Here is a 14,240-nt window from a genome sequence, read left to right as displayed (position 1 = left end):
TTAGAAAGGAAGAAAGGATAGTAAGTAGGAGTTCAGGATAAAAGGGAATCCTTTTCAGGAAGGGAGGGACTTGTACAGGTGTTTTGGCTAACGGGAAAGACTAACTGGAGAGGAAAAGACTGAAGAGTCTTGAAAACAGAGGTGACATAAAAGAGCAAGAACCCGGGCGCCTGGGTGGCTCAGTGGGTTGAGCCGCTGCCTTCGGCTCAGGTCATGATCTCAGTATCCTGGGATCGAGTCCCGCATCGGGATCTCTGCTTAGCAGGGAGCCTGCTTCCCTCTCTCTCTCTCTGCCTGCCTATCTGTCTACTGTGAACTCTCTCTGTCAAATAAATAAATAAAATCTTTAAAAAAAAAAAAAAAAAAAAAAAAAGAGCAAGAACCCAGGAATGGTAAAATAGTATCAAGGGTATGACCAGAGAAGTTGGGATTCAGCAGGAAGTGAAACATCCCATTTATTAAAACCAAAGGCAAGAGAGCAATGATAGCAAGGGGAAGATAAAGTTGAAGGTGGGGGAGGGAGCAGCTGGTTGATGATGGAGGGCTTTCCCAATAACTACTTTCCTCATTTGTGATTTTTTCAGTTATTGTGACAAAAAGCTGGTAAGAAAACTGACTCTTCAAACTAAATCCAATTTCAATGGTCACAAATAAGGAATAGATGAAATTACACAGTATTAGAGCCAAAGCACAAGTTAGAGACAAAGTATGTTCTAAATGATTTCACCAAAGAGTACAGTATGTATTTTTGATCAGCCCTAACAACCCAAACACAGTAGGAAAAAAGATCCAGGACGGAAGTTGGCAATATTTTTCTGTAAAGAACCAGAAAATTTGGTTTGACTTTGCAAGCCATATAGTCTCTATTACAACTACTCAATGTTATCACTGTAGCATCAAAGTAGCTACAGACAATACATGAATAAACAGGCATACCCTGTTAAAATAAAACTTTATTTAGCAATGAATGGATCTGGCCCACAGGCCTTAAGTTTGCTGACCCGTTCTTTAGACTGAGAACACAGCAAAGGAAATGAGCCGGTAGAAAATAGCGTAAGTTAGGAGAATGAAATAAGAAAGTAGACACCGGGGGCGCCTGGGTGGCTCAGTGGGTTAAGCCGCTGCTTTCGGCTCAGGTCATGATCTCAGGGTCCTGGGATCGAGTCCTGCATCGGGCTCTCTGCTCAGCAGGGAGCCTGCTTCCTCCTCTCTCTCTCTCTGCCTGCCTCTCTGACTACTTGTGATCTCTCTCTGTCAAATAAATAAATAAAATCTTAAAAAAAAAAAAAAAGAAAGAAAGTAGACACAGGGGTCGTCTAGATGGTTCAGTCAGTTAAGCATCTGCCTTTGGCTGGGATCTTGATCCTCGGTCCTGGGATAGAGCCCCTGTTCAGCTGGGAGCCTGTTTCTTCCTCTCCCTGCTGCTCCCCCTTCTTGTGCTCTCTCCCTCTTTCCGTCAAATAAATAAATAATATCTAAGGAAGGAAGGAAAGAAGGAAGAGACCACAGAACTAAAATGTAGTTGAGTTGGGGTATTAAATCAAAAGCAAAATATGAGGGGCGCCTGGATGGCTCAGTGGGTTAAAGTATCAGCTTTCGGTTCAGGTCATGATCCCAGGGTCCTGGGATCAAGCCCCACATTGGGCTCTCTGCTCCGTGGAAAGCCTGCTTCTTCCTCTCTCACCCTGCCTGCCTCTATGCCTACTTGTGATCTCGGTCTGTCAAATAAATAAATAAATAAATAAATAAATAAATAAATAAATAAATATTTTAAAAAAGGAAAGAAAAGAAAGAAAGAAAAAAAAATTTAAAAAAAAGCAAAATATGAAAAGGAGCAAAAGAAAAAGCAGAAACAGAGTGAAGGAGAAAAGCAGACAGAGAAAACACTAGAAAGAGAAAAGAAACCAAGTAAAAAGTGAGTAGATCTAATACACCAACTCCAAGGTAGAAAAATGCAGACACCAAAGCAACTGAATGCCCTAAAAAATAGGTAGCAAAATGAAGTGGGTAAAATGAGAGCATCCCAGCTCTGTCTGCAATGGAATTCAGATAAAGTATAAAACACACACTAATTTTCCAGTGATAATCTAATGGTCTAACTATGGATGTGCAAAAGGAACCCAAAGCTTACAAAATCGTAGTTACTTTTCATTTTGTCTGCAAATCAATCTGGTAACGTATTCATTCACGAGATCAAACTAAACTTATCCACCATATCATAAAAAAAAATTATTTCTAGGCCTCTTATTCACTTGCATATATGTATGAACAGGACAACCTTATAAATGTATTAAAATAAAAAAACAAACTTATAAAATCAATAGTCAGCATTAAGAAGTTAAAAGTCATAATAACCTAACTTTTAAAAGTCTCCCCAAAAACAAAGTCAAAGATTTAAAAAAGAATCTTAAATAATATAATAATTTGCATATTTATATTGAACAAGAATTTTTTTTTTTAACCTTTGGCGTTATTTGTGGGGAAATCCTTTAAGGTAAATACATTTATTTTTATTTATTCTGACACAGCTAAACAACAAATGAGGCCACATAATTTATGTCAGAGTAGTACAATGTTTAAGAACATGATTTGGGGGGCACCTGGGGGGGTTCAGTCATTAAGTGCCTTCCCTCGGTTTGGGTCATGATCCCAGGATCCTGAGACTAAGTCCTGTACTGGGCTCCCTGCTCAGAGGGAAGCCTGCCTCTCCCTCTCCCACTCCCCGTTGCTTGTGTTTACTCTTTCACGGTCTCTGTCAAATAAATAAATAAATAAATTTTTAAAGATTTTATTTGTCATAGAGAGAGAGAAGAACATAAGCAGGGGGAATGGCAGAGGCAGAGGGAAAAGCAAGCTCCTTGCTGAGCAAGGAGCCCAAGGTCGTACTTGATACCAGGACCACAGGATCACGAACTGAGTGCTAGGTTTGTGTCATCACTTTACCAAGTTACTGAATTGTGTCTTAATTTCTGTAATTAATGAACTATGCCAATTAATAACTCTAAAAATTTTTCTTTATACTAATTACTATCTCCAAAATAATACTTATAGAGGGCAACTTCTGCCAGACAGTATTAAAAACCTGGCTTAAGAGACCTGAAATCTAAAATAATTAAAAAATTTAAAAATAAATAAGTAAAAATAAAAATAAAAAACAAACAAAAAAAAGAGATCTGAAATCCTAAACACATGACTTATTCAGGATACTATGCCCTAGACACAACTTTGTAATTCACTAAACCACTACAGTCTTTATATAAAACACTTTAAATTACTCCACTATGGGATGTCCTCATCAAAAAAACTGTATTTTTATGTATATAGCAAAATACATCCAGCCCGTTATGAGTGTATTGAACACTGTCAAAGCTGTCACTCTGATCTGTATGTTCTTGGCTTTCTACAATGAACACAAATTTTCTGAGAAATAAAGACATAACAAAATAAAAAAATAAAAAATTTAAAGACATTATTTTGAAGAGGATCAAAAAATAGGATACCATAGATACTTCCAAGTAATATTTATCCTTCCAAATTTGGGAAATGCCAATCCACTTTAAGAACAAAAAACAAGGGGGGCACCTGGGTGGCTCAGTGGGTTAAAGCCTCTGCCTTCGGCTCAGGTCATGATCCCAGGGTCCTGGGATCGAACCCCGCCTCGAGCTCTCTGCTCTGCGGAGAGCCTGCTTCCTCCTCTCTCTTTGCCTGCCTCTCTGCCTACTTGTGATCTGTCTGTCAAATAAATAAATTTAAAAATCTTTAAAAAAAAAAAAAAAAGAACAAAAAACAAGGGGCACCTGGGTGGCTCAGTGGGTTAAAGCCTCTGCCTTCGACTCGGGTCATAATCCCGGGGTCCTGGGATTGAGCCCCGCATAGGGCTTTCTGCTCAGCGGGGAGCCTGCTTCCTCCTCTCTCTCTCTCTCTGCCTGCTTCTCTGCCTACTTGTGATCTCTGTTGGGTAAATAAATAAAAATCTTTAATTAAAAAAAAAAAAAAAAACCAAAGTCTATTGTGAATGGCTGTTAGCTAAACAACCTGGTACCCAACAGAGTAAGAAGTATTTTGTTGTTGTGGCCCATACTTTTTTTTAGAGTACTATGTACTACATTCAACTGTAACTGTATTTTTGTGGTCCCAGGCATAAACAAGATCAACTCCAAAGGCAGAAACTAAAAAAAAAAAAAGACTTGTTTCCTTGTATGGGCCATTGAAGGACTCTTAGACAGAGTTGTGAATCAGAAACACAGACATCTGAGTACAAGGTACAAAAAACAGAACACAGTGCTTTCTGCAGCACGGCAAAGCGGTTAAAGGTACCTAGTCTCTGAAAAGAACGATCTAACTATATGTGAGAGCCTTGTTAAGGGTACAAGAGAAAGGCTTTAACTTTCTAGGGGCTTGTATTTCTAAATAACAGTGTAAAAAAATAAATACAACAAAAACAGCTGTTGGTATAGACTGAATAATGAAAATCAAAAATTGTGGTGAGTTAAAACTCAAGAGAATGGACTACAGAATTTGACCAGGAAAAAGAAAATCAATTTAAGAATTTTAGAACCAAGTTCAAAACTGCCCAGAAGAGCCTTTCAACATGTTATGAACACTCAACACTGCAAAGAATGCTCTCCAAACAAGTAACAGCATTCCCATATTTCCCTCCTCAGTGGACATCTGAAAAAGATTAAATATTTTTTAATTTTTTTTTAAGATTTTATTTATTTGATCCACAGAGATTACAAATCGTCAGAGAGGCAGGCAGGGAAAGAGGAGGAAGCAGGCTCCCCATTGAGCAGAGCCCCCCACCCATGCGGGGGTCAATTCCAGGGCCCTGAGATCATGACCTGAGCTGAAGGCAGAGGCTTTAACCCATGAGCCACCCAGGCGCCCCTGAAACAGATTAAATTTTAATATAACTATATCACCCCTTTTATATCGTCAAAACATACTCCCATACTCTGAATTTTTTTTTTTTTAATATGCATGTTCTACTTCTTTACCTTTTTCATCTTCATTGGACAATTGTTTCTCCATCTACAGCTCTTTGGCTTTCTCCCTAAGACCTGTGCTCTATTTCCAGGTCACAAAACTAAAACATTTATAGAACTAAAATCATAATAAAACTAAATAAGCATGATTTATAACCATTTTAAAACTAAAAATTTATAAACTAAAGAACTGTAAGCCAAAAAGAATAAGAAATTTCAGCTGAATATGATCTATAGCATTCTTGACCATGAAACTAGAAAATCCTTTACAAACTTTAATAGAACTCTTATTATCTACCCTACCAAAATTACTAAGGACTGTTTCTCTGAAGTTTTAAGTATTTTTCAAAAAAAATGCATTAAAATTCCCATCTGTCATTAAACAGATTATTCTTTAATTTTAATCTGGTTATTTTTTAAAAAAAAAAAATTCTTTAAAAAAAGTCTGTATAATTGATGTATAGAGTCCTTGGTTAAATATATCTTATAAACCATGAAGCATATTTAGGAAATCAAAATTTACCTCTTCTTGCATAACTGGAGTCCATATCTTTAAACTGTACCACAACAAAGTCTGAACACTTGAACAAAATACTCTCCATTATTTCTTCACGTTTTGGCCCCGAACTGGATTCCATACTTTTTTCATGTGCAGCATCAAGTACCAAATCACACTAAAATGAAAAGCATGAGTAAATATTCAAATTACTTATAAAATAAAATATGACAGGGATTCTTCAGCACATCAAGGTACTATTTATGTCTTTGACAAAAATATTCTATCTCAAAAGAACCTTATAATCATAAGTTTTTCTCAAAAATATGACCAATTATTTATTCCATCATTCAAAATCCTCTTATCTGGAAGTTGGTCCTTGCTACCATAGTCTGTTTTAAGTACATTAATGGTGATGATGAAGAAAATAATGAACCACTCAATATGTCTTCTAACCTCCAATGCTTGAAAAGGTCAAGATATTTTAATAAGCACACAGAGCAAGTTTAATTATATGAACCAGTCTACAAAATAATCAGTATTTCAAACTAAAGAGCAAAACCAAAGTGTGAATTTTAAGATTTTTTATTTACTTATCTCAGAGAGAGAGAGAGCACACAAGCAGAGTGGCAGGCAGAAGCAGAGAGATAGAAGCAGGCTCCCTGGTGACAAGAAGCCCGATGCGGGACTTGATCTCAAGATCCTGGGATCATGACCTGAGCTGAAGGCAGAGGCTTAACTTACTGAGCCACCCAGGCATCCCCAAAGTGTAAATTTTTAAAAGTGCTTTAAAGAACATGAAAATATCAGAAACAATTACAAACTGCTAAATCAGGAACTAACACACAGTGTCAGGATGGCATACAAACATACAGCAGTTGATGATTCACGGGCTTTTACATTTAACAAAAAGGAAAAGAGTAAAAATTACCTTAGGACTGTATGTTTTAAAAACTCCTTCATATATACCTCCGTTTTTCACTTGTACTTCACATTTGGATCCCTAAAAACATACAATTAATTTATCAAAAAAACAGTGTCCTATCCAGTCAAGAGGGATAATTGTTTTCATTTTACTTTTTTTATATAGCTCACCAAGCTTCACTCAGCATATCAGGTATTCACTGACAGAACAATAAATTCTAAAATATTAACAATACATTGAATTCTCAAAATTCCTCAGGAGGCACTGCTCAGAGATTGCAGTATGAATTTAAACACTGAAGTTTAAATAAATAAATAGAGAGATAGATAGATAAATACTAAAGTTAATTATTTCTGATTCTGGCTTTATTAGGTGACAAAATAATGCACTAATCAACTACTACTATTATTTTATACATACCAGGGTTAAGAAGAATACTTTTATAGTGTGTCTCAATAGTTTGGATGGAGTTCTAAGCTTTTTTTTTTTTTCCCTAAATAATCCGATTAAATGTGACCTAAGAAATGTTATTTTGAAAATCATTCGTCTACATTTTAGCATCACGAAATTACTTTACACTCCCAAGGCAGCTTCTCCCCAATAATCTGGTAACTTACAACAACTGATGTAAGTATATGAACCATCCTCATATTTGCATAGATTCCATCAAAAGAAATCTGGAATATTAAGAAAAAAACACTATTAGCAATTAGTATTTATCCTTGTATATATATATTAAAATTAACATTTATTTTCTTAAAAAATGTTTAGTTAGGTCTGCAATGCCTTACACGCATTAAAGAAAGACTTGGGTTTACTGCGATCTTTGTTTCCTTAGAGAACAGAAGCTTAAGTTTTCAACAGTGAAAACAGTCATACCATCTAACAATGTTTCTGACTACATGTGATACAAAAAAAGCAAAAGTGAACTTTCATATATGAGGAATAACAAAACCACAGAAACAGGACAGAGCAAAGACTGGGGAGCAGAGGGAGGAGGGATCACTACTAAATAGCATGAGTGATTTTTCAAGGTGAGAGAAGGTCCTATCATCTTGACTGTGATGGTGGTTACATAGCTGTACGCATCAAAACTCAAAGACCTGTACACTAAACAGGGTTAAGCATATATACATAAATAAACGGAGTGCAGGAGTGTGCACCTTTGTCAAAGACCCTTGACTATCTTCTCTTAGTACATATGAATCAACGCTAGTGCTCTCAGGTCTCATCAGTCACACCACTCTTTACTACATACTACGAAAGCATGCGTCCTTCTGATTTGAAATAAGAATATCTGTCCAGTAATGCCAAAATCTGAAAGATAAATGACAGTTTCTCATTTATTTTTCCATCACATGGAACTTCCCTTCATTCCCAGTTTAATTTTATTGATAGAGTTCTAAAATTTAAAATAAGATGGCCCTTTCCAAGGGAGAAAAATGAAAGGACTTAAAAGATAGCATTAATTCAAAATCAAAACCCCAAAGAACTCTGCAAACTCCAGTCCTGTTCCACTTATCTTTTGGAGTATTAATCATTTAGATTTGCCTTTAGCCATTTATAAAATAACAAATGACTTATTACTTTGCATGAAAAATACTATTTACAAACAATTTTACATTTTGTATGAAGAATCATGTCCAAAAACACATATAGCTAATAATTTTATACCAAACAGTACTGAGGTACAAAAGTTGTATGAGGTATAAAACCCAAGATTTCTTTTCATCTTGGCTTTCGTCTATGGTGCAGAAATAACATTTTATTTTATTTTTTTAAAGATTTTATTTATTTATTTGACAGAGAGAAATCACAAGTAGATAGAGAGGCAGGCAGAGAGAGAGAGAGAAGCAGGCTCCCCGCTGAGCAGAGAGCCCGATGCGGGACTCGATCCCAGGACCCTGAGATCATGACCTGAGCCGAAGGCAGCGGCTTAACCCACTGAGCCACCCAGGCGCCCCGCAGAAATAACATTTTAGTTACCAATTCTTCCAAACAAGTGACATTAAAATTACTCACCGTGGATTGAGGCAGTCCTTTGCTGTTTCGACCTCTGAAAAAATAAAACGTTTATTAAGTTCAACAGGAGAAACAAGCTTAAAATTTTTTTTCAAATTTAAGTTTCATAAATATTTTCAAATTCAAATATTTTCAAATTTAATCATCTTATAATTCCATTCAAATATAGCACAAGCAACCTGTGTGGAAGGCTCATCTAATACCAAGTATAAAGGCTACCTAAGAATGGTTCCCTATGGCATCACTGGCTCAGAGACCCAGAACAGGTGTGTATCATGGGAGGGAAAAAGGAGGAAGAATGTGAACATGATCAAAATAAAATAAATGAAGTAAAAATAAAAACAGCCTACTGCAAAAATAACCAATACCAAACGTAATAATCTTTAGTCCCATGGTAACCTACTGTTCTGTTACAGAAAGCTACTTAGGAATAAAATATAAATTCCACTCCTGATTTAACTGACATATTATTGACTGACATCAAAGTCACCTCCTGTGTTTTTCTCTTGCCTCTAAAAATAGGCACCATGTTTACAACTGCAGAAAAACATCCGAAAATAAGTTAAATCATTCAAAGCACTTTCACTTCTAAGTACCTCCATCAGGATCTATGTAACAAGTACCTTTCTCTGCCAATCCCCTACCTCTGAAACAATGCAGTATACCAGTCAGCTGTCAAGTTATTTCCAGTAAGGTGGACTCAAGTGAATTTAGTTATAGAGCATAATACAAGCTGAGGCTTATTCCACTGGAAAAGATTAGGCCCCTTATGAAATGATAAAAACATTAACATAAAATGCTATATTCCTCATAAATAACAGAATAAAGGAATAATAATAAAACTGGAATAATAGAGCTAGACTCTCTCTCTCTCTCTCTCTTGTAAGAGAGACAGAGAAAGTTTGATTAGGGAGGGGTAGAGGGAGAGAATCTTAAGTGGGCTCCACACTCCCCGTGGAGCTGGACAAAGGGCTCAATCTCATGACCCTGAAATCATGACCTGAGCCGAAGGCAGATGCTCAACTGACTGAGCCAGCCAGGAAACCCTAGAATCTTATTTTAACAAAATAATCAAGATACTCAATTAAGTCACAGATTCAAAGAGAAGCACAATTCAGGTCTAAACAGTCTAATAGTATGAATGTGCCAATTCCCAGTAAAATGGCACTGATCTTAGAATGCCAAGGACAGGGCTGGTTTGCTTTCCAACTCAGTAACCCTCTCTCAACTAGAAAATAACATCTTAGACCAAAGCACCTCTGAAAGTCCTTCCATTTCTAACATTCTGATTCTGTAACTCTTTGCCTCACACAAAGCACAGAAAAATTCCTGTAGTCCATGGAATAGGACTAATAATACCACTTATAATACTACAAACCATATACTATGGTAAGCACTATGTCAAACTCTCACCCCAACTTTACAGGTGAAGAAACTGGACCTTAGTTAACTATCTTGACCAAAACCATCTGGCTAATGAGCAGTAGAACTGGTATTTTAACCAGGTGACCAAAGTCTAGGCTTTTCATTTCTAGGTTATATTCCGCCTCTCTGAAATTGCATTACAAGGAATAAACTAATTTCACAATTAAACCTAACCAAATTTTTTATTTTTTTAAAACATCATTTGAATTTACTGGGTTTTTCTAATTATCGGTAGTCTAAAACCAAAGGCTACCAAATAGCTAAAAATCCTGTGTGGGTTATCTTATCTTGGTGGTTGCTGAGATGCAACGGTTAAGACTTAAAGAAATGCCACCAATTAAGTACCTTTTTTTTTTTTAAAGATTTTATTTATTTATTTGACAGAGAGAGATCACAAGTAGGCAGAGAGGCAGGCAGAGAGAGAGAGGGAAGCAGGCTCCCTGCTGAGCAGAGAGCCGAATGTGGGACTCAATCCCAGGACCCCGAGATCATGACCTGAGCTGAAGGCAGCGCCTTAACCCACTGAGCCACCCAGGCGCCCCCCAATTAAGTACCTTTAAATTCATGTGACATCCCCATAAAGCTATTTAAAAGAATTTACAGACCCTCTATAGAAATCACACTATTTTTTATTGATTATATAATTACATCTTTGACTAACAAAGAACTGTTTTGACAATCCAGTTTACTAATTAGAACAAATCATGCAACAAAGAAAATAACAGAAGACCCACAGCAGTATAAAGAGGTACAGAGTGTAGAAACAGATTTCCACTGACCAAACCAAGAAATCAAATAACCAAGGGGAATGTTAGCATACCATAATAGCATCTTCTGAAGCTTGTGCTACAAATCCAAATTTATTCTCCCCCCCCCTTTTAGGATCCACTTAGATTATGCTTCACCTTTCATTTTCTTCTTTAACATTTTGGAATAAAGCATCTTAATGTTTCTTATAGAAACAAAAACAGAATTTCAAAGAAGCCAATCAATTAAGTGTCTGCCTTCAGCTCAAGTCATGATCCTGGGATCAGGCCCAGCAGGCAGGGAGCCTGCTTCTCCCTCTCCCACTCCCTCTACTTGGGTGTTCTCTCTCTCAAATAAAATCTTAAAAGGGGGAAAAAAAGCCAAGATCATACTCTACTCCTAAATATACTTATGATTAGGTGGATCAGATTTAACAAAATAACCATATTCAGGATTGTTACTGAGTATGAATTTAAGGTGTCATTCAAGATGCCAAATTTATATAAAGAAATTTTTAAAATAACAGTTTGTATTGCTTCAAGATAACACAGAGGGAGGAAATAGCAGGGATTATACTGAAGTAAGACTGGCATGAGTGGCTAACCATTAATACTAGGTGCCAGGTGTGTAGGGGTTCAATATATCATTCTGCCTGCTTTTTACAATTTCCTTAAGTTTAAAAAAAAAAAAGAAAAAAGTACCTTCTGATATGATGCAATCAGAGTCCAGATTTAATCAAGATCTATTAGTTTACAGGAAACATGGTGTGGGAGAATATGTTAACTGCTACCATGAGTTTATGATCAGTTAAACCAAGACTGTAGTAAATATGACATAACAAGTAACAGTTTCTGTTGGGCTGGCAGGAAGGGCTACTAAAGATGGCGAAAAGTTCCCACCACAAGACCTGAGCTCGGACAGGAGAACAAAGGCCCACGCAGGAATCTGAGACCCCCCCGCCCTGGGCTCCTGTGGACCAATGGGATCCCGACGAGCAGGCGGGATATCTGAATAAGGGAAACTTGCCAAAAGACCCCTGAGCTTTCCCCAAAACCCCTTAAAAGCCCCCTCCTCCCTGCCTTGGGAGCGACTTCCGCCACTCTGCTTTCTAGAGTCGTGGAACCTCGCCCGAGGGTGCCCACCTCCTCCCGGTGCAACTTGCCCGGCTCCCCTTCTCCTGAGCCCTGAAACTTCGCCAGAGAGTGTTTTTAATAAATCTTGCCTTGCACCCACTTTGCCTGGTGTTGTGTTTATCTCGCCGGAAAAACTACAGCATCCTCAACAAATAAACAGGAGAAGAACAAAAAAAGAAAAAAAAAGAAAAACAGTGCAGAGGGAGAGAAGATTATAAATTTAAGGATACACGTAAATCAAAAGCAAAGTGTGGCTTCTCAATTTCAAAACTTACTACAAAACTAGTGATCAAAATAGTGTGATACTGGCATAAGGACAGACATAAAATCCAATGGAATAGAGAGTCCAGAAATAAGCCCTCACAAATATGCTAAACCCTTACACCTTATAACATACACAAAAACTAACTTAGAATGATGGGTCAAAGATGCAAACTTAAGAGTTAAAACTACGAAACTCTTGAAGAAAAAAGAGGGGACAAGTCTTCATGACTCTGAATTTGGCAATGATTTCTCAACTATGACACCAAAGTGAATAGACAACATAAAAAAAAATAACAGTAAAAAGGTCTTCATCAAAATTAAAAGCTTTTGTGCAAAGGATTGTCACAGTTATCAGAATGAAAAGACAATACTTTTCAGAATGAGAGAAGATATGTGCATTCCACGTATCTGATATGATAAAGGGTTCATTCCAGAATACATAAACTATAACCTGGTAAGAAAAGTACTACAACCTAGTTCAAAAAATGGGCCAAAGACCTGAATAGCACTCCTCGAAAGAAGTCATAAAATTAGCATGTGAAAAGATGCTCAACATCACTAGTCACCAGGAAAAATGCAAATCAAAACCACAATGAGCTACCATTTTACCCCCACTACTGTAGCTATTATCAAAAAGACAAAAAATCACAGGTGTTGGCAAAAAACTGGCAAAACCCTTCTGCACTACCTGTGAGAATGTAAAATGGTATAGCTACTATGGAAGATAGGATGGCAGTTCCTCAAAAAATTCAACAGAATTACCATATGATCCAGCAATTACCACATCAGAATATATACCCAAAATAACCGAAAGCAGGGTTCTGGGGATGATTAGATGGCTCAATCAGTTCAATGTCTGACTGCAGTTCAGGTCATGATCCCGGGGTCTTGGGATCTAGCCCTACATTGGGCTCCTTGCTGCGTGGGCAGTCTGCTTCTCCCTCTGCCTCTGCACCCCCCACCCCGTTTGTGCTTTCTCTCTCATTTGCTGCTCTCTCTCAAATGAATAAAATCTTAAAACAAAACAAAAAAGAACTGTGATTTATTAACTTCTATCTACTTTATGTCCAGGACGTCTTTAATTTCTTAAATTAAACAAAAAAAACCCTCAATTCTACACAGCCTTAAAATTCAAACGCCACCTTTTCACGAAGCCTTCCTTGGACTACACCATTCTGAATCAAACACACAGTGCTCTCTTCAACTCTCCAGACTGGACTCTGACATAACCAGATTTGTATTATAGTTACTGGTGACCTATCATATGCCGACTACTCAGGGCCATCAACTGACCAAATCAGAAAATGATGCCTCCTCCAGGGAGTCAAACCCCACACTAGAGAAAAGAGTGTGATCAGCAGCCAGTGCTTTTGTGAAAATCAGAAGAGGTACCAGAAATGGAGGTAGCCCCAAAGGCACTTTTTGTGCCCCCAAAACTCCTGGATTTGAACATGCATTCATGTCCTTGACCAAAAGCTCCTGGATGAAATAAAACCTAAACCAAGCCTGGCAGACAGTATCTTACACATCTTAGTAACATCTACCAAAATCAGCACAGAAGAACCATAGCTCACATATGACATATAATTAATAAATAATGAATTAATGAGCCCAGCCAAAAAGAAAGAAAAAGATGGAGAAATATTTCAAAGTAATCACCACACAAATCAACAGTCAGCAAAATATAGCCCACAACCTGATTTTGTTGAGATTCTGAGCCCAGGATGCTTTCAGGGAGTGAGGAAGATGGGGAGGGAGGGAGGAGGGAAGGGACAAGCCAAGAAGCACAGAATATGCGACAGAGAAGTTGTGTGGCTTATAACACCTAAACTACTACCTCTCTGCGTCATTTCAAGAAAAATCTGCTGACCTCTGCACTGAAAAAGTGGCTGCGATGTCAACAACTGCAATTTAAAAAATAAAAGTTTGGGCGCCTGGGTGGCTCAGTGGGTTAAAGCCTCTGCCTTCAGCTCAGGTCATGGGCCCAGGGTCCTGGGATCAGAACCCCACATGGGGCTCTCTGCTCAGCAGGGAGCCTGCTTCCTCCTCTCTCTCTCTCTCTCTCTCTGCCTCTCTGCCTCCTTATGATCTCTATCTGTCAAACAAATTAAAAAAAAAACCTTTATTAAAAAAATAAATAAATAAAAATAAAAGTTTACTGCTATTTTATACCACTACTTCTAAAACAAATCTGATACCTTATTAAATACTTTTATCATGGAAGTTTAATGCAAACATAATTG

General features: G+C 37.4%; 1 protein-coding gene across 7 annotated transcripts in view; it reads right to left on the bottom strand.

The window, feature by feature from the left end:
• ATXN2 (ataxin 2) overlaps nt 1-14,240 on the bottom strand; it is a 115,617-nt gene that overhangs the window by 71,242 nt on the left and 30,135 nt on the right. For all 7 annotated transcript variants that reach the window (XM_059139120.1, XM_059139125.1, XM_059139123.1 and 4 more), the window contains exons 2-5: nt 8,429-8,462; nt 7,024-7,083; nt 6,413-6,484; nt 5,509-5,659 (exon numbers count right to left, since the gene is read on the bottom strand). In XM_059139120.1, the coding sequence (XP_058995103.1) occupies nt 5,509-5,659; nt 6,413-6,484; nt 7,024-7,083; nt 8,429-8,462 (317 nt within the window). The remainder of the gene's footprint in view (nt 1-5,508; nt 5,660-6,412; nt 6,485-7,023; nt 7,084-8,428; nt 8,463-14,240) is intronic.

This window comes from Mustela lutreola, chromosome 11 (genome assembly GCF_030435805.1).
Source record: "Mustela lutreola isolate mMusLut2 chromosome 11, mMusLut2.pri, whole genome shotgun sequence".
Classification (NCBI taxonomy): domain Eukaryota; kingdom Metazoa; phylum Chordata; class Mammalia; order Carnivora; family Mustelidae; genus Mustela; species Mustela lutreola.
This window is presented reverse-complemented; position numbering and strand designations above follow the sequence as displayed.